This window comes from Oikopleura dioica, chromosome 1 (genome assembly GCF_907165135.1).
Source record: "Oikopleura dioica chromosome 1, OKI2018_I68_1.0, whole genome shotgun sequence".
Classification (NCBI taxonomy): Eukaryota; Metazoa; Chordata; class Appendicularia; order Copelata; family Oikopleuridae; genus Oikopleura; species Oikopleura dioica.
In genome coordinates, this window is record NC_137291.1 from 11,222,462 (window position 1) to 11,245,506 (window position 23,045).

The 23,045-nt window shown below is 40.2% G+C and overlaps 7 protein-coding genes, 2 long non-coding RNA genes and 1 other non-coding gene across 11 annotated transcripts; 8 read left to right on the plus strand and 2 right to left on the minus strand.

Moving 5' to 3' along the window:
• The first annotated feature begins 632 nt into the window (after nt 1-632).
• On the plus strand, nt 633-4,385 carry LOC145695535 (uncharacterized). The gene is made up of 3 exons (XR_014133748.1): nt 633-4,031; nt 4,080-4,260; nt 4,305-4,385. It is a non-coding gene; the product is annotated as an uncharacterized LOC145695535 (long non-coding RNA).
• Nucleotides 4,386-4,567: 182 nt separating this feature from the next.
• Nucleotides 4,568-7,715, minus strand: LOC145712124 (uncharacterized). The gene is made up of 7 exons (XM_081789812.1): nt 7,676-7,715; nt 7,378-7,629; nt 5,900-7,332; nt 5,723-5,858; nt 5,395-5,679; nt 4,652-5,317; nt 4,568-4,581 (listed from the first exon to the last, which is right to left on the minus strand). Exons 1-7 carry the CDS (start codon nt 7,713-7,715, stop codon nt 4,568-4,570), a joined length of 2,826 nt encoding a protein of 941 aa, XP_081645938.1.
• Nucleotides 7,716-9,650: 1,935 nt separating this feature from the next.
• LOC145712125 (S-adenosylmethionine decarboxylase proenzyme-like) lies at nt 9,651-11,952 on the plus strand. The gene is made up of 8 exons (XM_081789813.1): nt 9,651-9,674; nt 9,854-10,051; nt 10,321-10,479; nt 10,932-10,999; nt 11,073-11,146; nt 11,219-11,342; nt 11,436-11,715; nt 11,755-11,952. The coding sequence occupies exons 1-8, from the start codon at nt 9,651-9,653 to the stop codon at nt 11,887-11,889; spliced, it is 1,062 nt and encodes a 353-aa protein (XP_081645939.1). The 3' UTR covers nt 11,890-11,952.
• Nucleotides 11,953-12,309: 357 nt separating this feature from the next.
• On the plus strand, nt 12,310-14,665 carry LOC145702605 (adenosine deaminase-like). Of its 2 annotated transcripts, none has more exons than XM_081779846.1 (8): nt 12,310-12,473; nt 12,942-13,029; nt 13,069-13,154; nt 13,195-13,479; nt 13,521-13,839; nt 14,004-14,084; nt 14,126-14,217; nt 14,260-14,665. In XM_081779846.1, the coding sequence occupies exons 2-8, from the start codon at nt 12,967-12,969 to the stop codon at nt 14,492-14,494; spliced, it is 1,161 nt and encodes a 386-aa protein (XP_081635972.1). In that variant the 5' UTR covers nt 12,310-12,473; nt 12,942-12,966; the 3' UTR covers nt 14,495-14,665. The 2 variants fall into 2 exon arrangements, with proteins under 2 accessions (XP_081635972.1, XP_081635980.1); XM_081779854.1 differs by lacking the exon at nt 12,310-12,473 and adding an exon at nt 12,505-12,896.
• Nucleotides 14,666-14,892: 227 nt separating this feature from the next.
• LOC145712126 (uncharacterized) lies at nt 14,893-15,563 on the plus strand. The gene is made up of 3 exons (XM_081789814.1): nt 14,893-15,046; nt 15,097-15,190; nt 15,397-15,563. The coding sequence occupies exons 1-3, from the start codon at nt 14,990-14,992 to the stop codon at nt 15,561-15,563; spliced, it is 318 nt and encodes a 105-aa protein (XP_081645940.1). The 5' UTR covers nt 14,893-14,989.
• A 44-nt stretch (nt 15,564-15,607) lies between these two features.
• On the plus strand, nt 15,608-16,116 carry LOC145695401 (uncharacterized). Its single transcript, XR_014133716.1, has 4 exons — nt 15,608-15,659; nt 15,704-15,842; nt 15,945-16,011; nt 16,054-16,116. It is a non-coding gene; the product is annotated as an uncharacterized LOC145695401 (long non-coding RNA).
• A 123-nt stretch (nt 16,117-16,239) lies between these two features.
• On the plus strand, nt 16,240-17,734 carry LOC145712127 (uncharacterized). Its single transcript, XM_081789815.1, has 6 exons — nt 16,240-16,351; nt 16,399-16,469; nt 16,596-16,686; nt 16,731-17,065; nt 17,106-17,242; nt 17,289-17,734. The coding sequence occupies exons 1-6, from the start codon at nt 16,304-16,306 to the stop codon at nt 17,732-17,734; spliced, it is 1,128 nt and encodes a 375-aa protein (XP_081645941.1). The 5' UTR covers nt 16,240-16,303.
• A 115-nt stretch (nt 17,735-17,849) lies between these two features.
• Nucleotides 17,850-20,094, minus strand: LOC145712129 (uncharacterized). The gene is made up of 8 exons (XM_081789816.1): nt 19,660-20,094; nt 19,555-19,621; nt 19,435-19,516; nt 19,216-19,331; nt 18,600-19,170; nt 18,382-18,558; nt 18,080-18,339; nt 17,850-18,039 (listed from the first exon to the last, which is right to left on the minus strand). The coding sequence occupies exons 1-7, from the start codon at nt 20,092-20,094 to the stop codon at nt 18,204-18,206; spliced, it is 1,584 nt and encodes a 527-aa protein (XP_081645942.1). The 3' UTR covers nt 17,850-18,039; nt 18,080-18,203.
• TRNAK-CUU (transfer RNA lysine (anticodon CUU)) lies at nt 17,895-17,967 on the plus strand. The gene has a single exon. It is a non-coding gene; the product is annotated as a tRNA-Lys (tRNA).
• A 1,012-nt stretch (nt 20,095-21,106) lies between the features above and the next one.
• LOC145712130 (sialin-like) lies at nt 21,107-23,013 on the plus strand. Its single transcript, XM_081789817.1, has 5 exons — nt 21,107-21,233; nt 21,345-21,496; nt 21,538-22,342; nt 22,380-22,657; nt 22,697-23,013. Exons 1-5 carry the CDS (start codon nt 21,146-21,148, stop codon nt 22,982-22,984), a joined length of 1,611 nt encoding a protein of 536 aa, XP_081645943.1. The 5' UTR covers nt 21,107-21,145; the 3' UTR covers nt 22,985-23,013.
• Nucleotides 23,014-23,045: the final 32 nt, after the last annotated feature.

Here is a 23,045-nt window from a genome sequence, read left to right on the forward strand (position 1 = left end):
CCTGCTCGTGTGATATACGCGTCTGATTACACCGCTCAAAGAACTTCGTCGCTCGCTCATAAGGACAGAATATTCGCTCAATTACCCTTAGAAAAAGTCTTCATTTATCAAGTCGATTATGCACAAACTGATTGCAATTAAATATCCATTCACGAAGAAAAATATCGGCGTCATATCAGTCTGATTCGACCGCTCAAACGAAAGACTGCCTTAAGAACAGAATTTATCAAGGAAGATGACGTGGCCGAATCACAAGGGAAAGTCCTAAAAGACGAAGTTAAGAACAAGTCTAAAGTTAACTCTCATAAAGATCAACCGCTCCTTGTTGATAGAGATGAGATCATTCCTGCTCAGAAGAATGAAAAGTCAAAAATTAGCTCTCATAAAGATCAACCGCTCCTTGTTGATAGAGATGAGATCATTCCTGCTCAGAAGAATGAAAAGTCAAAAATTAGCTCTCATAAAGATCAACTGCTCCTTGTTGATAGAGATGAGATCATTCCTGCTCAGAAGAATGAAAAGTCAAAAATTAGCTCTCATAAAGATCAACCGCTCCTTGTTTATAGAGATGAGATCATTCCTGCTCAGAAGAATGAAAAGTCAAAAATTAGCTCTCATAAAGATCAATCGTTCCTTGTTGATAGAGATGAGATCATTCCTGCTCAGAAGAATGAAAAGAAGTTAACGAGTCATAAAGATCATAAAGAGCCAAGTGATAGAGATGACTCAGCTCACGACAACGTTTGGAAAGATCGTCTCCGCTCACGACGATAGTGTTGTCCTGTGATTAGCTGCTCGACTAATCCTTTAATGGTCTAGAAGTTTTGCTCATAACTCGACCTGATTCACAGATAGCTGCTCGACTATCTCGCTCTCAAATCGTCACATTTTCACGACGTGGTGGTGCTCAGATATGCGTTCCCATTATCTAGCCACCGTTTACTCATAACTGGATTGCTCGCTCTCTCTGTAGTCTAAAGCCCTGCTCACACGACATCGATGTCAATTGGTAAATTGGTTCCTCACAACTTCGGCGATTCAATGCACAACTGGAAATTGGCTCATAAGAAAAATTTAACTTCCCCGATCAAGCTCAAATGGGAATCCAGCTTACTGGTAATGCTCAACCAGATCGTTATTACGAAGTTTTCATGCAGGCCTCTGTGGATTTTTGTTCTCATAACACAGGTAATGTGTTTATCAACTGCGCACACGATAAGTACCTCTTTCCTGAACCTTGGTCCAGCCTTCTGCAGATGTTTGGCAATGGGTGCAGTTGCCAAAATCACACACAGAAAGTCCTTTTATGAAAAATAAGGCATTCACGATCACAAGTTCCGCTCAAAGCTACGCTCAAACGCTTTAAATATTCTTAATAATAGGGTTCCAATGCTTAAATTCTCCGTTCACAAGCTTATTTTAATAATCGCCCTGCTCGTACGCTAATTAATCCCTATTAAAATTTTCACGAACTTTATTTCACTAAAATACTTAATGATCGCAGCAATTTCGCTCAATTGCTATAAAATCAAAAGCTCACATGCCTTAAAATTTAGTTTGAAGTTATTACGCTCGTTAGCTTCATAGTTTTCACAAGAGAGTAAAATAATTAACATCTGCTTCAAATATTCTAATCACAAGCAAATTATTTACAATCTCACAGCTCTGTTCACAGCTTTCTATCGCTCATCGTGTCACACTCTCTTCTAATTAGAACTCGCTCTTTGTTCTAAATGTTATCTTTGCTCAAAGTTCTACTAGATAACTGCTCGAATCACAGGTACACATTTAAAGATCACCTGCTCGTGATGATCAAAAGCTCAATAATTGGCGCTCATTAACGATCTCCTGCTCATGAAGATCATCCGCTCAAAAATAAAAAGGGGAAAGAAGTAAACAGAAAAATACCCATCACGATAGGCCCAACTCACGACTTTGACAACTTATCACTGGTCACGAATGTTCACAAGAAAAGACATCGGAATGACCTCACAACGTCCGGAAGATACACTCGATGGCGTATTCTAGCCTCAGAAAACTACGGTTCTGAAAGAGTACTGGTTGGTCCAATACTCATTTTTAGAAGAGAAAAAAACGCGAAAATGACCTCTCTTCAAAATGATTTCTTCCTGCTCAACGACGCTCCTCCAAAGCCGCTCATTCAACGCTTTATCATTCCTGCTCTATTTGATGTCACCATTCCAATCCACTTCTTACCGAACTCAACTTCAAAAGAAAACTTGCAATCGCTGCTCGACTTTTTGCAAGAATTGAAAAACGAAGCTTAGTCCCTTATAGATCACTTTCACTTTGATATCAACCACCTCCAGGAATTGCTTTTTGAAAATCATGACAGTTTGCTCAACTGGATAAGTGAGACAGCAATCCTCTATCAGCTTTTGGTCGATAAAAACACTCGCATCGAATTGATGAGACAATTCCAAACGATCTATGAAAAACGATATTACACCTCAAGGATCGCTTTCAAATTTCTAGAAGCCGATTCAAAATCGTTTTCCGACCAGCTCGAATACGCGAGAACTCACATCAAAATTTTCACAAATGATCTTGCTCACAATTACTCGACTTACCGAATCAATCATGCAGAAACTTCACATTCGGAATCTCTACAAGTCGTAAACTCCATCCAGCACAATTCTCTACCAGAAAATGTTTGGGACTTCATCGAAGAAAACTCAAAATTTCTACGCTCAACGGACGCTTCGCTTCAAAAATAAAAAGGGGAAAATATGTAGTGGTTTTCCTACTGTTTTCGCTTCGAAATATGGGATTCTAGCGCGCGTGGTCAACGTAATTATGCCCAGTGAGCCGTGACGCGCCCAGCGCCAAGGCTACCATTCCATCATGCCTTGACAGCTCCCTTCTCTCTATTCCAGCGTTGGCGATATGGCCAACGCCGAGTTCGTACGACCAAGTCTAGGTCCGTGCCACCGATGGGTGGTGTCCTATACTATAAAAACGACTGTACCCCTATAATTTTATCATTCTTTTCCCTGACTTCACAGGTATAACATAAAATATTATATATATATTTTATTATTTTCTGCTCACACCTATCAGGGTTAATAAACTTATTCGAGATTGATTCCCGTGTTCCAATTACTTTCAGTATAAAACCACCATATCTCGTATGATTCTTCACGTTCTTTTTCCATACGGACATCTAGCATACATATGCGAACCTTGATCATCCTGACAACCTCGTGATTCTGAACCGTTTCCAGATAAAAGCCTGCTCTGCCTGATGGTGAAATAGAGAGTCGAAGAGAGTGAGCTGAGATATTTGTTTGATATAAATTTTATTGAACTGTCGACCTAGCTATTCCTTGGCTCGCACAATAAAATAGCCAATTGAGCCAGGTGGAGACAAAGAGCGTTTAACCCCGTGGCCGGCGTTAAATAATTACGGCAGATGTATTTGAAGCTTTGAGATAAACTCACCTAAAGAAGTTCGGAAGGAAAATGATGCTCCACGCCTTAAAATCATTCTGAAAGTTTGCCGGGAACTATCTTCCGGCAACGTCGAGGGTCAACTTCCTTGAGATTAGCGCAAAATTTCCACCCGTTCATTTTTCCGGACTAACTTAGTCCGACTAAGTGAAGAAGTGTTCAAAATTGTCATGACATCATTTCAAAAAAGAAATGAAGATTTTCGCCAACCAAGAGCATCAGTTTGAAATGAAAGAGATCTTCAGGAAGCTGAGCAGAAAGAGCGACATAAAAGTCGTCGGAATCCCGAATGGATCAACCGATCCCCTACAAAAGATTCAGCGTGTGAAAGAGAGGGTAGAGAATGAGGGGTACTTGGACGTGGCTTTCGTCTACAATGGAACTCATGTGCGCCTAAGTTTCTTTCATTGTTTGGTTTAAACTTCTATGTCATTTTACTCTTAGAACAAAATTTGAAACTAGTGATAAAGGCTTGATGATTCTGAAATTTACTCGGATTTCTTTGACCTTGAAGGCTCAAGTTTGAACTTCTCAACGCCGATGATTTTCAATGGAGTTTGGTATTTCATCTAAAAGCTGAAAGTTTCAGGCTAAAATACGCTTTATAGCGTCAAATGTGTTGGAACTATCAACATGCGAACTCTTGAAGGCCAAGCGAAGTTGGAATTTTACCCGGAATACGCGAAATACGAGCTAGAAATGACACCAAAAGCTGCGCCAGACGATCAGGACTCGATGGCCCCTCATTCTAGCGGAGACGTCAACCAACAAATGGAACATATGCACACGGTACTATCCTTGATTTGCTCTGACAAGCTAAAACTCTACAATAGCCGACGGTGAAACATGAAAATCAACTTTCAAGTCCAGCTTCTTCGTTTTGAAAATGATTTTAATAAACAGTAAAAATGGTTCTTTCAATAAAAATTTTTATCATTTCCAGGCGGCGAAAAATCTCTCAGGGAACGTTTCTTGGCTTGATGAAAAGATGATCGAGATTGTTGCTCGTTTTGTTGTTGATTCCTTCCCCTTCCGTTTGAGAGTAAAGGAGCAACAGGATATTCAGCATCGTTTTGTTGTTCATGCAACACATCTCTTAGAAAGTCAAGTCTATAACGGGTTCATTTAAAAAGAATCATTATTCAAGGTCAACAAGGTCTCAAAAAAATGAAGCTAGAACCTTTCCTATTATCAAGAGAGTTGTCTTTGAAAACTTGCGTTGGAATGTCCATATGACAAGTAGTTGCTCTTTCTGATTTTCTGTCATCAAATTGTGAGGTACTTGTGTCCATTTCCGGGATTGCTGTTGAAGAAGTCGGCACTTGATGATAGTTTTCTTTGTTTTCAGTATTTCTTCGTTTTCTCAAAGGCTGTTTTACATCAAACTTTTGGTTCAATTTGTCCAGATCAGCCATCGAATTTGAATTCTGTCGTTTCATTTTGCAATTCTCTGCCTTTTTAAGCTCAAGAGTAGAAGATCGCTGTCGTATTTGACTTCTTGGTTGACTGTTGATAGATTCCCGCTTACTGAATGCAGTTTCCTGAGCTTCTAAAACTTCGTTTAGACGCTTGCTCCAAGAGTTGACTTTTCTCTCAAGGTTATTCTTCTTGTCCATTATTATTTGTTCTCGAGAACGCTTCTTTTTCGACGGGTCTCTGTTCAACGGAGTTTTATCCGTTGAACGCTCGACATTTTCCTTTTGGAACGACGATGAAAGCTGTGATTCTGCAGCTTCATTCTTAGTTTTCTTATGCACGATCGGGGGATTCGATGAAGGTGTTGATTGAGTTTGATGATATTCAGTTGGCTTCGGAATGTTTGGCCTCGATTTGCATACCTTCAAGCCTGTTTAGGTTTTTTTAGAATTTTCTTTAGTGTTAGTTTTGATACGACTTATTCTATGAAGAAGCATAATTTTAAACCTTTTCCTTTTCTTTCAAATTTCTTTTGAAGAATCTTTTTAAAAGCATTGTGAATTTTGTCAAACTCTCCTTCATATCTAAATCGGAATCCAGCCTTCGACGTGTAGTTTTGCAGATAGAGCCAGCGAGTTATAGTCGTTGTAGTCTGGTCCGATCGTGAGATCCTCTTGAAGAAGCATTCATCATCTTGTTTGATCGTAAAATTTTCATTTTCTGCATAAGGTTGCAAAATGAATTCAATCCCGTTATCGTTGAAGCTCACTCCGACAGGCTTATTTTTCGGGGCTAAAACAAAGATTTTGAATTCAAGTTTACAAAAACTGATTACCTATTCTCTCCCAAACTCCTGTAAGACGATCTTGCTTCTCCTTGACTTTCTCAAGTTTGTAGAGATTTATCACGAAGAACTTTGGTTTTCTTACTGATGACGTTTGTGGCTCCTGGATTGAATGTTTGGTTGGCTCCTAGAAATAATTTCAGAGATTTATCGTAGACATCGTCTTACCTCTTTAGAATATGGACGCTTTGGTGGAGAAGAGTTTTCATTTGAAGGTTTTTCTTTTAAGCTGTTGTCTTTAGTGCGTGAAAGGATGAAAGATGAACCAAGATTGAAGAACCTTTTCATAGCATTTGGATCGTCATGAGTATCGAACTCGAATCGCAAGAATGACCTGTCCTCGGCACTGACAAGATAAATTGATCGACCGTAAAAGGCAGCCTGGATTTCTCCGTGTAAACCAGCGAATATTTCAACTGTATCTTCCAAAAAGAACTGAACTCTTTTCACTTGTATTTGCATCTCCATCTTGATTCTTCGCCCAGGCTTGCTCAATGCCTTCCATTCTCTATCACCAGTCAATTCTTTTCGATAAAGGTTCAAGCCCCAGAATGTTCTATTTTTGATTCCATATTTTCCAAGTTGTATTTCTTCCATCTGTTTGTAGTCGATCATAAATTCCCGATACCCTTCCTTTTCCTCACTCCATTCTGTCGCGTTCAGCACGGTCTCTTCAAATTCTTGAAGAAGGACAGCTGTCGTTTCGTCAACTTTAAAATGTTCTTTTGGTGGCAACTCTCCTTCGTCTCTCTCATTCTTATTTTCTTCTTCATCCTGTTCTGCTTTCTTTTTCCTTTTTTGCGAACTCTTTCTTTCTTTTAGTTTCTTCTTGGATCGTTCCAATATCTCTTTCTGCTGTCCAATGTCGATTTGCATCGACAACATTGTAGTTTCGTTGGACTTTCTTTTCGGTCGACTAAGTATTGAGGCGATCGAGAAAGGATCCTCATCTACTTCAGGAGTTTTAGAGGGTTTTTCTTCTTGACTTGACGATTTCTTTTTCGGCTTTGTTTTTTTCTTTGTTTTCAGCGGCGGGGGTAGAGAAGAGGATGCAGGTCCTGCGTCGACGTCAATATCCAATTGCTGATCCGACAAATCAAAGCTATGTTCTTGACTTTTTACATGATTGTTGACTTCTCCTAGGGACGATTGCCGTTTCAAATCCGGACTTGATCTTTTTGGAGTCTCCAGCGTTGATGCTCTTGGTCGAATGGGCGAGTTATGTTCGTCAAAAGACATTTCAAGGCGCTCTTTTGAAATCTTCTCTTCCTCCTTTAGTTTCAGTATTCGTTCACGTCTATCTGCTGCGATCTTCCTGGCTGTAAGATCAGAATCATCAATCTTCAGAATATCTTCTTTCAGCTGCGTCAAGAAACCATAGGCATATTGTAAGAAAACACCCCTTGCGCCGAAGTCGATGAATTCGAATCGTAGGTATTTCTTTGTCGATTTTTGAACGATGTAAAGAAAATCTTCTTCGATGTAATAGTGGATCATGTCGTTCAGCTTGCAGACCAGGCACATCATCTCAGGAAGGTTCTCAAAGATGAGTAAGTAGCTTCCAGGCTTGATTCGAAGATTCACGACAAAATCTGCATCGGCTAGAAGGATATTTAAAAAATTTACACAAATCTGATCGTTTTTACCTAACGGCCACCACTGCCCTTTTCCATATTCTTTCTGGTATTGAAGATTCTTTACCGGAAAGTCAAAACCAGTCGGCGGTCGTTCGGGTCTTCCTTGAGAATTGCGCTTGCTTTTTGAAACCAACTCGTCGAATTTTTCATGAAGATTAACCTGTGGGTGATGTCGAGGAGCAGTGACATGAACGTGAGGCTGCTGGGAGTGCTGCGGCTGATGATAATTAGGCGGCGGTTGATACTGACTTGGATTTGGCGCTCTGAAATCGAAATGAAGAAAAATAACGGAGAGAAATGGATTTACCTTTGATGGAAGCCGTTTTGGTTATGATAAGGGTTGGCATGCTGCGAATGAGAATGAAAATTGGCCGCAGGTTGATGATAATTGTGCTGAGGTTGCGAATGATGTTGGTCGTAAGGACTCTTCGATTGAAAAGGCGCTTGACTAGGACTAAATAGTCTTCTCTAGCTCTCGTAAATTCTTGAATTTCTTACATGTTATATGGAGCAGGTCTTTTCTGTTGAGGAAAACTGGCCGGAAATTGCGGCTTGTGCATCCGAGGTTGATAAGCATTAGTGACATTTTGCATGGGTTGTCTTTGATTTTGAGACGGTCTAAGTTCAAAAAAATATAATAGTTATCAAACTTTCGTCTTACCCGTGAACTTGGCTGCCCGAAATTGTTGATGGATCGCTAAACTCCGAATACCCTTGTGAGTGAGGAGCTTGAGAGTTGAACCCAGGATGAGCTTGGAAGTCATTGATCTGCTGCGAACTTGGAGGATGATCGTAGCATTGTTGACTCCCATGGGCTCCTTCGTAATCAGCCCTTTGCGAGTTTTGAAAATTCATAGGTTGGCTTTGATATTGAGGTGCCCTTTAAAATAATTGAAAAAAGAATTTTATATAATAAACTTACTCTTGTGAAGCGGAATAAAACTCGAAGTACTCTCTTTCGTAATTTTTCATCTTTTCGCGTTCCATTCTCGCACTTTTTTTATCTGATCATGTGGCCTCTACTTTATCAGATAAATAACAATATTCTAGAAAATTTCTCGCTTAAAAAATCGGACGATCAATTTTTGAGAAAACTGATTTTTTCTCTTTATGATTTTTTGACAAAAACGAGTCAAAAATTAACCATAAGAGTTGAGCAATAAACTGTTGGCTCGAAATTAAAAATAAATAGGTTTTAGTTGAGCCCGGAAACTTTTAAATGATTCAGGGTCAACAAAGAATCGACAATTTGCAAGTTCAGAAAGTATATTTAGATATTTATTCGCATTTTTGAAATTTGTGAAACAGAAAAGCACAAGATCTGGAATTCTTCAGGATAACATGTGTTCTTGGAAGTCAGCTCAGGATCCAACTCAGCATAAGTATGCAGGAATAAAGTACCGCCAGCTAGAATTTTAATTATTAATCTTTACAATGTAACACTATTTTTTAAGGTAAGACGAGTTTAGTTTATTTTCCGGTATAAATTCGCTGGAGTAGCTTTTATAAAGGAAATTCTGTGAAAGAAAAAAAGAAAAATTATCAATTTTGATGGAAATTAGAGAATAAAAATAAATTTAAATTTTAAATAACGAACCCAAACCATAGATTTTTGAAAGTAATCACCGACATTCGAACTCCTTCCCGTTGAAAGCATTTTTTTTTTCTCTCTTTTACTAAAACTTTAAGCTCGGCCGCAAAGGTCTGCACTCTTTTTATTGAATTTCGAAAATCCCTCTTATGCACCGCGTTTATAGAAGGCTCGCCTAGTGCGCCCTCACCCTTAGATGAGCCGTTTTTTCTGTCCTATCAGTCAATGATTAAAATTGATTGAAATGAAAAAGTAATAATCGCAATTAAGTATCCTGAAAGGCGACTCAAGGAGATCCCCTTTCATCGGAGGAAATAGATGAACTTTCGGAGTTAGACGAAAAGAGTTCCATTGCCGAACCGGGGATCATTATTGATTCAGACCCTTGCTTGATGAATTATAATTTATACCTTTGATTATATGTCTCTCAAGATTAAAAGAAGGATGGGGAATTATGAGATGTATATATTGAAATATAAATCTTAAATTAATCTGGTCAATCACGCCTTCAGCAGTTTGTATTGAGACATCACTAAAGTGTCTCAAAGCAAGTGCCATTTTGTCTGATAGAAAATCATCACTCTAGGAAAATCATAGTGCCAGTCGGGCGTCTTCAAGATCGTCCTAGGAAATTTCCCCACAAGACGGTCAAAATCCGTCTCTTGGAACGTAATTACTATTTGAGCAAATAATGGCGGCTCAGGACTTTATTCGGGTAACAGCCAGTTGTCTTAGAGCAAATTTCATAAGCTACAGGTAGAGCTGACCTTTTTTCGTACTTTTTCATATTTATTCAGAGCTTGGTCAAAAAAGTTCAAATGGTTGGTCAGGGAAAGAGTTAATTCAGCTTCATAGCTCATTTCTAACTGAAAATATTGAAAGTAGAGCTTTTAGAATCAACTCGAAAAAAAGGTACCGGACCACTTTTTCGAAGGTGCTGAGAAGTTACTGTCGATTTGGTTTACGACGGAAGAAGGAAAAGGCGAAGAGCACGGAGATCTGAAGAAGATTCCACGAGGGAAATGGGATGAGCTTGTCAGGGGAGTTGATGCGGAAATTTTGTCGGAGATTGAGGATGAAGATGTAAGGAACGGACTTAAATAAGATACATTTGTAGTCTTTCTTACGATAATGAGTTGTGGAGATAAATAAAACAGCTGTCTTTAATCTCAAGATCAAGCTATAAATATTCAGTATGCAATTTATCCTCTGACTTAAAATTAATTAGTTCTCTTATATCCACTCATGTATGATAGCATGTTAATTCTTTCCATATTGATCTAGGTACTCTAAATTCATATCCTACTTTGAGTCTTAGTGGAAGATAAATACTGAGTTGGCAAAAAAATGTGATTTTCAAGTCTGACATCAGAGCGTTTATTTTATCCGAATCATCCCTCTTTGTGTTTGAGAACCGCATTATTGTCAAAACATGCGGTACGACGCGTTGTCTCAAAGCACTAGAATATTCAATCACGCTTGCCGCGAAGATGTGCGGCCTCACGCGTCTTCAGGAAAGTGCGCTCAATAGAAATATGTCCGGATTCGGTGTTGGGGATTACGGGACAATGAATAATTGAGTAACTGCCAAACTCGAAATGAATAACAATTTGTGACCGCGGCGCGACCTCCAACTCAAGTTCGAGTTCTAATTGATCTGAAAGCTAATCGGATGACTTGCGATGTACAGATGGGGACTACAGTTGATAAGTGACTGGCATTACTGAAATAATCGACGCCATCAGTTTTCATTGTTCTCCTGAGGCCGCCATAAATCTGTAGGACTCAATCGCTGATATATTATTTAAAGATAATTGGCATCCATAGAACGAGGATCAGGCGGGTTTAGGGGATGAGTTTTTGATTCGCCTCATTCAGATCAACTTGACTCTCGATTAACCTTGGCGCCGAAATTCAAATATTGTTGATTTATGACGATTTTCTTCATTAAAAAATATCGAACGCATAAAAGGATGTATTTTACTCCAGACGAAACTTTCTCCAGCCAAAAGCGCAGGTCGACATGCATAGTAGTTTTTCAGGAACGCGGTGAGGAGCTCATTAATTTAGATGAAAACAGTCTATAAAAATAGCAGAGTCATCATCACGAAATAGACGAAGTAGGGTACTTGGACAAATTCGTAGAAGGAGGCGCACCGTATGTTATGGGAAAAGTTAATATTGACTGTAAGTAGATGAGACAGTCTGTCCGATCGGATGACTGTCTTTAATATTCTCCTGTTGAAAGATGTCTATCAGGCTGGTTCTTTTACACAAAAGTTCAACGGAGCTCCACTGGGGTCAGTATTGGCCAGCCCGACCAGCGATTTGAACTTATTATGAGCGATCTTGACCCACAAGCGATGAAGCAATTCTACTACAGGTTTGTCTCGAGCATGAACGGTAATAATACGGACAAAGCTCGAACATGCGAACATAATTATGCCTTTTTTGCGTCAAAATCAATAATTACTAGCTCCAACCAAACTGGACACGCGGCGACCCTTTCTTCTGGCATTTCCAAGCTCATACCTGGCGCTAGAATCGACTCGCACATGTTCCAGCCCTGTGGTTACTCCTGCAATGCGATCATTCCTGGTGGATTTTACTTTACGATTCATATCACGCCGGAAACCGACTTTTCCTTTGCAAGCTTCGAGACAAACCATCCAGATGGAAATCACGCGGGATTTATGGAGAAGGTCTTGAACATTTTCAAGCCAGGGCATTTGATTGTCACGAAACTTGCGAACCAGGTAATAAAATTTTCAATACGAGTGCTTTACTTATATAAGCTGTCAAAAACAAATGTGATGTCCGACTTCCGCCTTGAAAACTACGACCTTCAAGATCTCCAAATCACGAAATACCCATGCTACGACGTTCACTACTCTTCTTACGATGTCAGAAGCTTAGCCGACCATTGTTGACGGGTTCGCTTCCAGCTTCAAGTGCTGGAAGATAGTTCAAGTGTAGATTATATTAATTCTTTCAATAAATTAAATCTATTATCTTTGATCCTTGTCGGCATTTTAAAATTGATGCGATTCATCTTAGTGATGAATTTCAAGTGGTAGTTTAATAGAGTCTAGAAGCATGTTTGAACATCAAAATGACATGGGAAAGTTGCTGTAGAAAATGTCTGTCGTCTAATTCTAGCGCAAGTGCAGTCGTTGTGCTCATTTTTTTGCGACAGGTACTGATGTTTTTTACGATGACTGTACTGAAAAATCCATCACTGTCTCTGTTCTAGAGCACAGAAAACGCCAGACTCTTCTAGAGAAAAAAATAATGGTGCTATGATATTTATGAAAAACTTGAAAATATAGTAAGCCGGTGCATCTTTTTGGGGAAATTCCCCTGGTTCTGATTCGGTGAAATACCTTTCGATTAGAGACTGACAGCGCGTATTTTTACGTCTAAAATAAAGCGATAGTCTTGATAGAGAGAGCATAAAAACGGAGGGTTTCAAGAATCTAGATCACTCGAACAACTCTTCATCAATTTGAAACAGGTACTTTTTTCAGAGGTCTGGGAAAAAGGGCCTCAAGTACAAAAGTGATGATATTCGTAACGAACAATTTATGAACCTTGCGTCATTTTATGCCTTTATTTGCTTATGGCCAGCCCGTTCGTATCTGAGATCAATGCATCGAGTGTTTGCGCAATACGTTCAGAGAAATTCAATAAAAAGTGACCTTTCCATGTTTGCTTTTTGAGGTCAAGTCACATGGGCTGATCGTAACGCAGAACTAGTTACTCGGGCGTAGCTTGATAAAGAATCATCTAGGAAAACATTGTTAGCGTAACTCGCCCTTCTGATCGAGGTTTCCCCGTGGGCGTGACCGATCTTACCTGAGGCGTTGGGGCAGAAGTGGGTGCGCACAAACTCGCCGGAATTCTCGTGCTTATCCGCTTGTTGATTCTGGATAAACAAGTTCCGACAGTCGAATCAAACTCGCCCGGTAACCATTTTTATCAGATAAAGAAACGAATCAACAGCAGTAATGCCCTTCCAGAGAAACTCGCTGAAGGAAGAAGATAGATGCAAGCTCTATAAATGGCCAAAGGTAAGTGATTTCTTCGTGCTCTCTTCTATGTCTTCCTAGGTTGAGCTTCATGTCCATTTGGAAGGAGTAGTACGGCTAGAAACCATCGTCGATCTCCAACGAGAAGCTCGAGCAAAAGGCCCAGAGTAAGAAATCAATCCGTTTTTATACCCTAATCGATTTCAGAGACTTTGCGAAAATGATGGGGCCATTTTCTGAATCCTGGGAAAATATGTCCGAGCTACGTAGCCTGGTAGTGATTGAGGAAGGAGACAAAGATCAGTCGCTGCTGCTCTTCTTGGAACGATTCAAGTTCTTCATGGGCTTGATTCAAGGTCGCAAAGATGCCATTTACAGAGTGACGTATGAGTTCATTGAGGACTTGTACCAACAACGCGTCGAATACGCCGAGCTTCGATTCTGTCCGATGCTTCTAGCGAGTTGCAAACTCGAGCCGCATTTTAAGTCATCGTATGGGTTGATATATCTGCAGATTTGAACCTTTGATTCAGTGGAAGTATGACTCCCGACGATGTCATTGTTGTTGTCAAGCAAGCAATCAACGATGCGTACGAAGATTACGGCGTCAAATGCCGGCTGATTCTAGCGAATGTTGTGGGGCTGTGGGAATATGCCCTGCCAATAATTGATCTTGCGACAAGGCATCCCGACATTGTTGTCGGAATCGATGTTGCTGGCTACGAAAATGGCCACATCTACAAAACGAAAAAGGAGAAACTCTTCATAACCGCATTCAATAAAGCTAAAGAGCTTGGAATTCACCGAACCGCTCACGCTGGAGAGGCTGGTGGCCCATCGTCCGTCAAAAACGTATGTACTCTTCCTTGATTTCCAAGGCCTGCCGTTCGTCTACGAGTCTTGAAAATTTCCTCTTTCGATAAATTTTTGATATTTCTTGGGAAATTCCACTCTCAAGGCTTCAAATATTTACATTCTCTGATGGCACCACTGGCCGTTATTGACACATTACTTAGGCATTACTGTATTTGAACGCGGAACGTATTGGACATGGCTATCACATGATTGAAGACCCTGTTCTCCTGGATTACATAAAGGTAGTTTTATTTTCAATGCAACCTAAACGCGAAATTTGAAGGACAAAAACATTCATGTTGAATGTTGCTTGACATCATGCTGTAAAATCGGCGGATTTTGGAATGAAAAATGGGACGAGCATCCGATCAAAAAGTAACGACTGATCTTTTTCTTAATCCTCAACTTTTATTGTAGGTTTTTCGACAGCGACGTTAACTGTTCACTTTCTACGGATGATCCGACGATCTTCCAGAACAATCTACAAATGGAGTATCAAAAGTGTCAGAAACGCTTCAAAGTCAGCACCAACAAGCTAATAGAATCAAACCTCAACGCAGCTAAAGCATCCTTTTTGCCCGACGACGAAAAGGAAAACTTAGTCAAGTCACTAGAGAAGCAGTACGCTCTCATTTCATTTGACTCTTTCTGAATCCATCTGCTTAAAACCTGATTCAACTATATTTTAGCTTATTGAATAAGCCGTTTGATTAAAATAGCTTACTGTATAGACATTTTAAAACTAAACGACGACGAATCTCGTAGAAAACTTAGACTGTGACTGCCTGTACATATTGTTTGATATTGATAATAAATCTTAAAAATTGACCTCAACACTGGCATAAGTCGCATATAAAATGTAAAGCAAAGTTGTCAGATGACTTAATCCGAGTTTTCTTTTGAAGATGACCTGATAGTTGGGCACACAGCCTTAGATCCAATCTCTTAAAGGTGGCGCTCTTTATCTTTAGGTCAGTTAGGGGTTACTCAACGGAGGAAAGTGCGGCGACGATTTTCGCCTCTCCATCAACTTTGCATCTTTTCCGCAGGTGGACAATATTTTTGACTTGGAAATTTTGAGAAATTAAAATGCTATGGCAGCCGCCGAAGTTTCGATAATATTCGGGCCTAAGAAGATATCGAGAAGATGGGAAATACTATCGTTTTCGTCTCCAATTCGACGAACCCAGAGGAACTCCTAGATGTATGTCTTTTTAAACTATTGTAGAGAACGAAGAATAAATGAACTTTTAGATATATTATGACACGACAGAGATTATATTTCTATATCTATCGTCGCTTTTGCTAATTTTGATCATCGGTCTCAATGTGCTCGTTGGCATTTCAGGTAGCAATATGTTACATATTATATGTAGTAATCGGAATATATCTCAGGTCAAATGCCTCGATTTAATGATAAACTTGACTGAACCGTTTATATTCTGCTCAGTAGCCAATCTCTCAAATAACACTCCTTTTTCATCGTTGCATTTGACCTCTAATGCTGTGTGTTTGAAACAGCTAGACCAGTATTAATACGGTACTCGATTGTAGTGTCTATTATGCGGAGACGAAGAGATGTCCAAAACATGTGTTTTGCTTTTACCCAAAATCTTTGCTTGGCCGATACGATGGTTGGTTTTAGCATTATTTCTGTTGCAGTTCTTAGTCCTCCGATGAAAGTGAGTGATGAAAATCTCGGCTTACAGGATAGGGTTTGAAAATACAAAGACATTCATGGCCGCACATGATTTTAATGACCCATCTGAAAGTTTCGATGCGCTGCGAGAGTCTTCGTTGTTGGCACTTGTTGTCAGGTAACGAAAATAGGTCAAAATTGAATTGAATAACTTATCCGTAGACTTCAATCTGCGCGCTTGGTACGATCGCGGCTGATCGTTACTCCACGATCAGACGTCCTTTTGATAGAGATCAGAATTTTCTCCTGACATCGAAAGGTGCTTGGATGCTCAACACGATGATTTGGACTGTTTCATTCGGTAATTTGAGTTTGCCAAGATCGGCATCTAGAAATAACTGTATAAATTAAAAATAAGACAGTCATGCACTTAGAGCAGTCTAAGATAACTGTCTTTTATCAGTGACAAATCTACTGCCTATCGCTGGCTGGAGTCTGGACCCAGATATTGATGATTTGTGCTACGATAGGTACAAACTTCTGTACATCTCCGGGACACAACTTTTTCTTAGTTTTCGGGAAAAAGCAACCTGCCGAGTTTCATGTCTCAATTTCATTCCCCGCGGTTTCGCCACGTGACTGGCTTGACATACACATTTCGATCACTTTAGATTAAAATGTTCAATCAAATTATTTTAATCAAAAATATCTGCTTTTCTTAATTAAAAAGAGTTATGTAATAAAACCATTATTTATTGGTTTGACCTTTGTTTCTCAAGCCAGGTGGAAGTGATCTTGCTATGTGGAGTTATTTTTATTCCGATGCTTTCTCTAATTGTAATTTTGTATACGAAGATTTTATTGATTTCTGTAAGTCTACAAAAATCAACAAAAATCTCAAGCTAAGCTAATTTCAGCGAGCTCATCTCAACTCAATATCAGAGTTCGATCCAAAGTCTTCTACTGTCACGAGGGCTCAGACGCCAAGGTAAAATGAGGGTCAACTGTGCCCGGCACTATTTTTAATTTAAAAATATTGGCCAAGCACATAGAAATTGATAAGCATTAGAGCGAATTAAGACCACTAATGCGACTTTTGACCGCGCCTGTTTAGCGTACTGCATCAGAGCTTATCTCAGTCAACTGCCTCCCTCTCCGGCGGCCGTAGATACTCAATCTCAAACTACTTTTCCCAGTCTTCAAGGGTTGTATATTCCTTCTGAGGAACACATATTTATATTTTACTTAGTCTGGAAGGCATCAAAGCATCATCGCAAAGCTCACGACTCGTCGCAAAGCTTCCAAAAAAGCACTTCGAACTGTCGGATTACTCCTCGGCTGTTTCTTCTTGACTTGGTGCCCTTTCGTCGGCTTTTTCTTGTTTGAAAGCTGCGTTGAAAATCTGAAGAACACGACGAGAAACCAAACACTCGATTGGCTTTTGCTACTTGGCATGTCGAACTCGCTCATGAATCCGATTATCTACGGCAGGACGAATAAAGAGTTCAAACGGTTCCTCGTCGGATTGTATCGCCAGGCGAGAAGAGGAGATAATAATGAAATGACAAGATCAAGAGCATCAAGGTATCTTTATTTTAACTGCTATTCAGAATCGTATATTCAGCGTTTCTATCGTCTGCGGGACACAACAGAGGGAGCTTATGATGAAAAACTACGAAGAAAAATGCGTCTGCCCGAGCTGCTTAGCAGAAGCTAATCGCTCCGGATTCCTTCACCCAAATTCTGACTTCAACGAAAAAGGTCCGCGAAATTATCAAAATCTCCGCGAATATATTCATCTTCCTAGACACGTCAATGTCGTGTAGTGCACTAGAACGAGCACCAGCACTTTTTATCCCTGCACGACGTGGCTCAACGATCTCACTGAACGTCGTCCGAAAATTTGCTTGGTACAAGACAAATGTCGCTACTACGCCGAGTTGCTCAGTAATGTGCAAGAAGAAAATCATTCATCCAGTTCGTAGAAAGAAGCGGAAGAATCAACGAACCTCCAAGGGCAGAAGTCGGGATAGAATTGACTCGATATCGGAATTTTCTTCGACGTCGAACAACGATGTTGAAACTGGAATCGGATCACCGTCAAGCGCTCTTGGAGGACTTGTTATGAGCCCGCCTAGGAAAGAAGAGATTACATCGGAGATAGAAGAGCGTGCCGAGGAAGCGCCCGTTGGAAATCAAGGACGAGATCTTAATTTCGACGAAAATACCATGCTCGTTTTGAAACGATTATGATCTAATATCAGCCAGTAATGGAAAACAAGCCGAAACGAAAACCGCTGTTAGTCTTAAACTTTAAAAGTTCCTTATTCTAATTTATTTCATTTAATTATTATTTTATTAAACGCTGAACATACAAAAATTCATATAATGTACAGTTTGTGCATGATAACGGGCCTGGTTAGCTCAGTCGGTAGAGCGTTGGACTCTTAATCCAACGGTCGCGGGTTCGAGCCCCGCATTAGGCTCACTTTTGTTTTTGGTGCTTGAAGAGGTTACCACTTCAGGCGTCGTTTTTGTCGTTTTAGTTCGTCCGATTCCTAAAAAAATTAAGCAAGAGGATGAATTTGTTCGTATCACCATTTCGATGACTTGTCCAGCTTCGAACCACTGATTATTCGCAGAGAACTTTAGAGAGTTGTCCCAATCTGGATAGTTTTTCTCCTTTGACTTTGCTTGAGAATACCCGATCTAATAGCAAAACCTAAAAGAAGACTCTGAAGCGTTCCTTGAATCGGCAAACGGACACAGTGACGCTATCAAGCTGCCACTTTGAGACGTTGAAAAACCTGTCCTGCTTCACGACTCGTAGTTTGATCTTTGTTGGATAGCCGATATCTCTGAAGAGAATTTCAAACTCTTTTTTTTTCGAGTTTTCTAACTTGTCTCCAATAGTGAAAATATCAGCCTGGCCTCGTTTGAAAGGAGTCTTGTTCGTTTCCGAGTAGCCGAGCTTCCAGTAATTTGTTCGTTCTCCGTGGTCGCCAAAGACTTGGATCAACACTTCACTGTTCGTACCTGCACCCATTGAGTTGCCTGTTCTGATGCAAACTTGGTATCTAAAGAGAAAATATTTGGCAATATTTACAGTAACACTAACCGCACTCCAACGGGCAAATCTTGAAAAGTACAGTCACTCCCAAACCACTGACAACTTGGAAAGATCCAATTTGAGTTTTCCGTAGATAATGTGCAACAATCCAACATCCAAGTTTTACTCGCTTTGTTGGTCGATTTCAGCCAGACTTGGATTTTCTCAGGATCACCATGATCCGGTCCGTTGAATGTTGAAGTGCTCCAGTATTTGCCAGAGCGGGGGAATTCCAGCAGCTCGGAGCGTATGCCGTTTTCGAAGGTGATTATGGCAGTCAGATTCGCATATTCAAGCACGTTATAGAAGTTGGAATGGGGCCAGATATCGACAGTGTACTTAAGAAAAGCAAAGCCGGTTTCGCTTTCCTCGCTCTTCAAAATAGCCTTGACGGCACGAGAGAGGCGACGCTGGGAGATGGGCACATCTGCATTTGATAACTTTTGACTCTTCGGGGTGTTGTAAACGGTTTTGGTGAATTCGGCAACACTTTGTTTTCTTCCGTAGAAATCTTTTCCGCGCTGGGAAGGGAGCTCGATTGCAGTTGGAAACAAGGATGCTTTTCGTTTGAACTGATCATCTAGGAAGGCATCGTTTCATTGGAGAGCACAAAAATTTAACAAACCTTTGCCAACAGCGTTAATCTGATCGACGGACTTTGAAAATTTCTTGTGAATCTGTTTTTCAGGCGCTTTTGATGGATTTTTGGCAACTTCTTTCATTCCTTTCTTCAAAGCAGTTCTATAAGAAGCGGTAGAAATAAAAATGACGGAGAGTGTTAGTGAAAAATGCAAGTTAGGTTTGTGTGATGGATAATTTTAACCTAACAATGCGCCTAGCGTACTTCTGAAGAATACGATCATCAACAGCTGGTGCTTGAGTAAGTTTTTGCGATCTTCGATGGCTCAAATCGTCAATTTCGTTTACTGAAATTATCAGGGCTCGAGTCGGTGAGTTTCAATACCTGGGACGTAGCCATTTGGAACCTGATCCGTTATTGAAATTGTTGAGTCAATGGATTGGATGGAGTCCTTAAAACTTGAGTTTCAATTACCGACAAGAAAGTCACCTTTGACAGTCTTGCTCGTGGGACCTCTTCGATAGTTTCATCAAAATTTACTTTGTGCTTCTGTTTGTGACTTTTTTGGCTCTTTGTTTGATAAATAGGCGTGGAATTATGAGGATGGGAGACTGCGTATTCATCTTCGCCTTGCTCAGAATCAGAGGAAAAGTTCTTCAGATTTGCGATGACGGAGAACTTTCGGCGATTTTTCTCTGAGAATCCGTCAGCGCCAGGATATCCCGTGCCGCGCCGCTGAAGGAGCTTGTTTCTGGACTTGGAATCCGGCTCATCGGCGTTTTTCAGCGTTGACTTTTTAAAAAGAGGATTCTTCGAACTGTAATGACTGACTTCAGCGGGTGCAGCGGATATTTCATATGGTTTTATATGAACTTTGGGTTTGAAAGTGACGTTTCTGTATGAAAAATCACTGCTATCCCCCATCTCTTTCTCTTATTAAAAATCTTATGCGAAAAGTTACTAAGCTCAAAATCATCTTTCCAGATCACTGAAGAGTGTAATCGTAGGGAGATCATAAAAACTCCTTTGCTCCAGATTTTCGCGCTCGATCATTATCCTGAATTTTGAAACTCGTCATGAGAAGGAGTCACATGGCGCAAATTATGCTCGAGAATGAATCAATAAGAACATCAAATGAGATTTTTACTTTTTGGAATTGCTCTTGCGGAGATTCCTAAGGGAGTCGTCAGGAATTACACTTATGATGACCTAGAGAAACTTGGATTCCGTCAAAAATACACGCAGCTGTTTTACGACTCGTACCTCATCAAAAAGATCACTGTAAATCTCAATGATCATTCAAACCATAACTCTTGAAAATAGCCCTTGGTTGAATCTTCATGGATGTTCCTTGGCTGCCGCGAAACCAACTCGACAACCATCAAACTCGGTCATTTTTCACCAACAGAGACATTTTTTGAGTCTCAAGATCTCCCGTCACAAGAAACTTTTACTGGACGCCTCGTGAATGGGGCCTTTACTTACTACAGCAAAGATCTTCCGTCAGAACCGCTTGGTTTTTCTGGTGCACCAGAGATTTACCTTTACAATATCGACACGTATGACTGCACTATCCAGGAAAAGCTCTCATCTATTGACGGAAACTGCTGAAAACATATTTTTTGAGCGTTAAAAAGAATGATGACAAAAACTGTACTTATGAGAACATGGACTGGCATCGAATGACCGTCCATTCAAGTAAGAACAAATAGTTGTCATCCGTCAGGGAATTATATTTAGACTACCCTTACGGAACCGGTTGGCGATGCGGAGAAGTAACACAACAAAACTACCAGTCTCCTGTTCCATTTTACGATTTTCTGTACGATTACTCGATTGAAGTCTGGTTTCTGCCTAAATAAACGACCCGGGTTCACGACCGTTCAAAAATATTTTTTCGATGAAGCAAACTGATAATGTCTATTTTTGATCTGACAATTGAACAAAACCGTTTTTACGTCTCAGCGATTGAGACATGTATAAAGAGCGATACTCAGAGATTTTAGCTGAGGAGAATAATAAAGAAAATGAGCCGCTTCTACGAGATTCGTGCGTTGGTTCAGGTGAGGAGTCACGTAATATTGTGAAACTACAATTTACATCTAGTGTTTTCCAATTTGCTCGTTTTTCTTTGCTTTTGTCAGAATATTTCTGAGGTTATAAAAAAGTTTCAGAGAGGAAACACGAAAAGCCCTTGCGTTGGACCAAGGCCAAAGAGAGTCTTTCAGATCTTCGCCAGAAGATCTGGTATCCTTTCAGAAGAACGAGAGAGAAAATGAGCAAGAGACATGAACTGGCGCTTTTAGCCTGGCTGGGATTGATGCTGGTAAGAAAATTTGACATTGCCATCATTCTAAGAAATTGTAGATCTTCATCAGCAAGCAAAATCTTTCCATAGCCGTTATTGGAATGAACTCAAATAATTCGACGGAAGTTGAAGATGAGACGAACCATTGCTCAGGGGAAACAAATTCGAATGCTACAGAATCACTACAGAGCCAAGAAACAGAGTTTCATTGGACAGAATCACAGGAAATGAAGCTCCTGGGGTGCTATTACTATGGATATGTCCTGTTTCATATGGTAGGAGGATGGATTGGATTCAAATACGGATTCAAGAAGCTACTCTTTTGGTCATCGCTTGTTGGCGCGATAATCAACCTTGCCTTTCCTTATGCAATCCGATTGAGTTACAGTCTTGGTGTAATCTTAAGAATTTTACTCGGAATTTCTCACAGTGGATCTTCAGCAGCTATGACTGAAGCATGGGCAAAATGGGCTCCGCAAAATGAAAAGTCTTTCTTGCTCAATTTGATCTTCTCGGGGATGACTTTCGGTCTCTTGCTGACAAATCTCGCGGGCGGCTGGATCATTCAATCTTATGGTTGGCCCGTAATTTTCCATATTCCAGCAATCGCTACCTTTCTATGGGTTCTTGTTTGGCAATTTCGCGTGACAGAAACGCCCGAAGAGCACAAGACAATTTCAAAGGAAGAGTTAGAACTAATCGTATCGACTCGATCTGGCCAAAATAATATGGCAAAAACGGATATTCCTTTCATGAAACTCTTTACTTATCTTCCTGTTTGGGGATTCATAATCGGATGCATTGGTAAAGATTTTGCTGCTTTTACGGCAATGCAAATGTTTCCGATGTACATGAACAGGAAGGGTTGAAAAATACATCGATAGTTTTTTCAGGATGAAAGTGATTTCAACCTCATTAAGAATTCTTGGATTCGACATCAAAGCAAGCGGTCTTTACTCAGCTCTACCAATGCTTTGCTTAACAATATCGGAAATTCTCATTGGCTATTTATCTGATATTTCAATACGATCCATCGGAATAAGTAAAACAAGGAGAGGCTCAATCATGATCGGCGCCATCGGATGTGGTGGTAGCTTTCTAGCGATGAATTTTATCGGGTGCAATGTTTCTCTTGCCTTATTGCTGCTGAATTCATCCCTTTTATGGCTTGGCCTTTACGTAAATTTATATTTACTACCAGAGTAAGAATAGATTCAGTGTGTTAATATCCAATCTAACGTCCTTGACTTCGGCGCTGAATACGCTGGAAGAATAAACTCAATCTCTAACACCTTTTCCAATTCTGCAGGATTCGCTGCACCCCAACTGGCCGGGGCAATCTTGGAAACATTTGGAAACACACGAAAAGGATGGGGTTACAGTTTTGCTCTGACGACTGCCATCTGCCTTTCTTCAGCCATATTTGGAGTCTGTTCGATCGTTTTTGAAAATATCTTTGGAAACAAAGACGAAAACGTCGCCGGTGAAAAGGAGCCTTTAAAATAAGCCTTATGTCTTTGTAAATAAATCATTACATGGAATAAATGTTTATTCAAGTTTTGGTGGA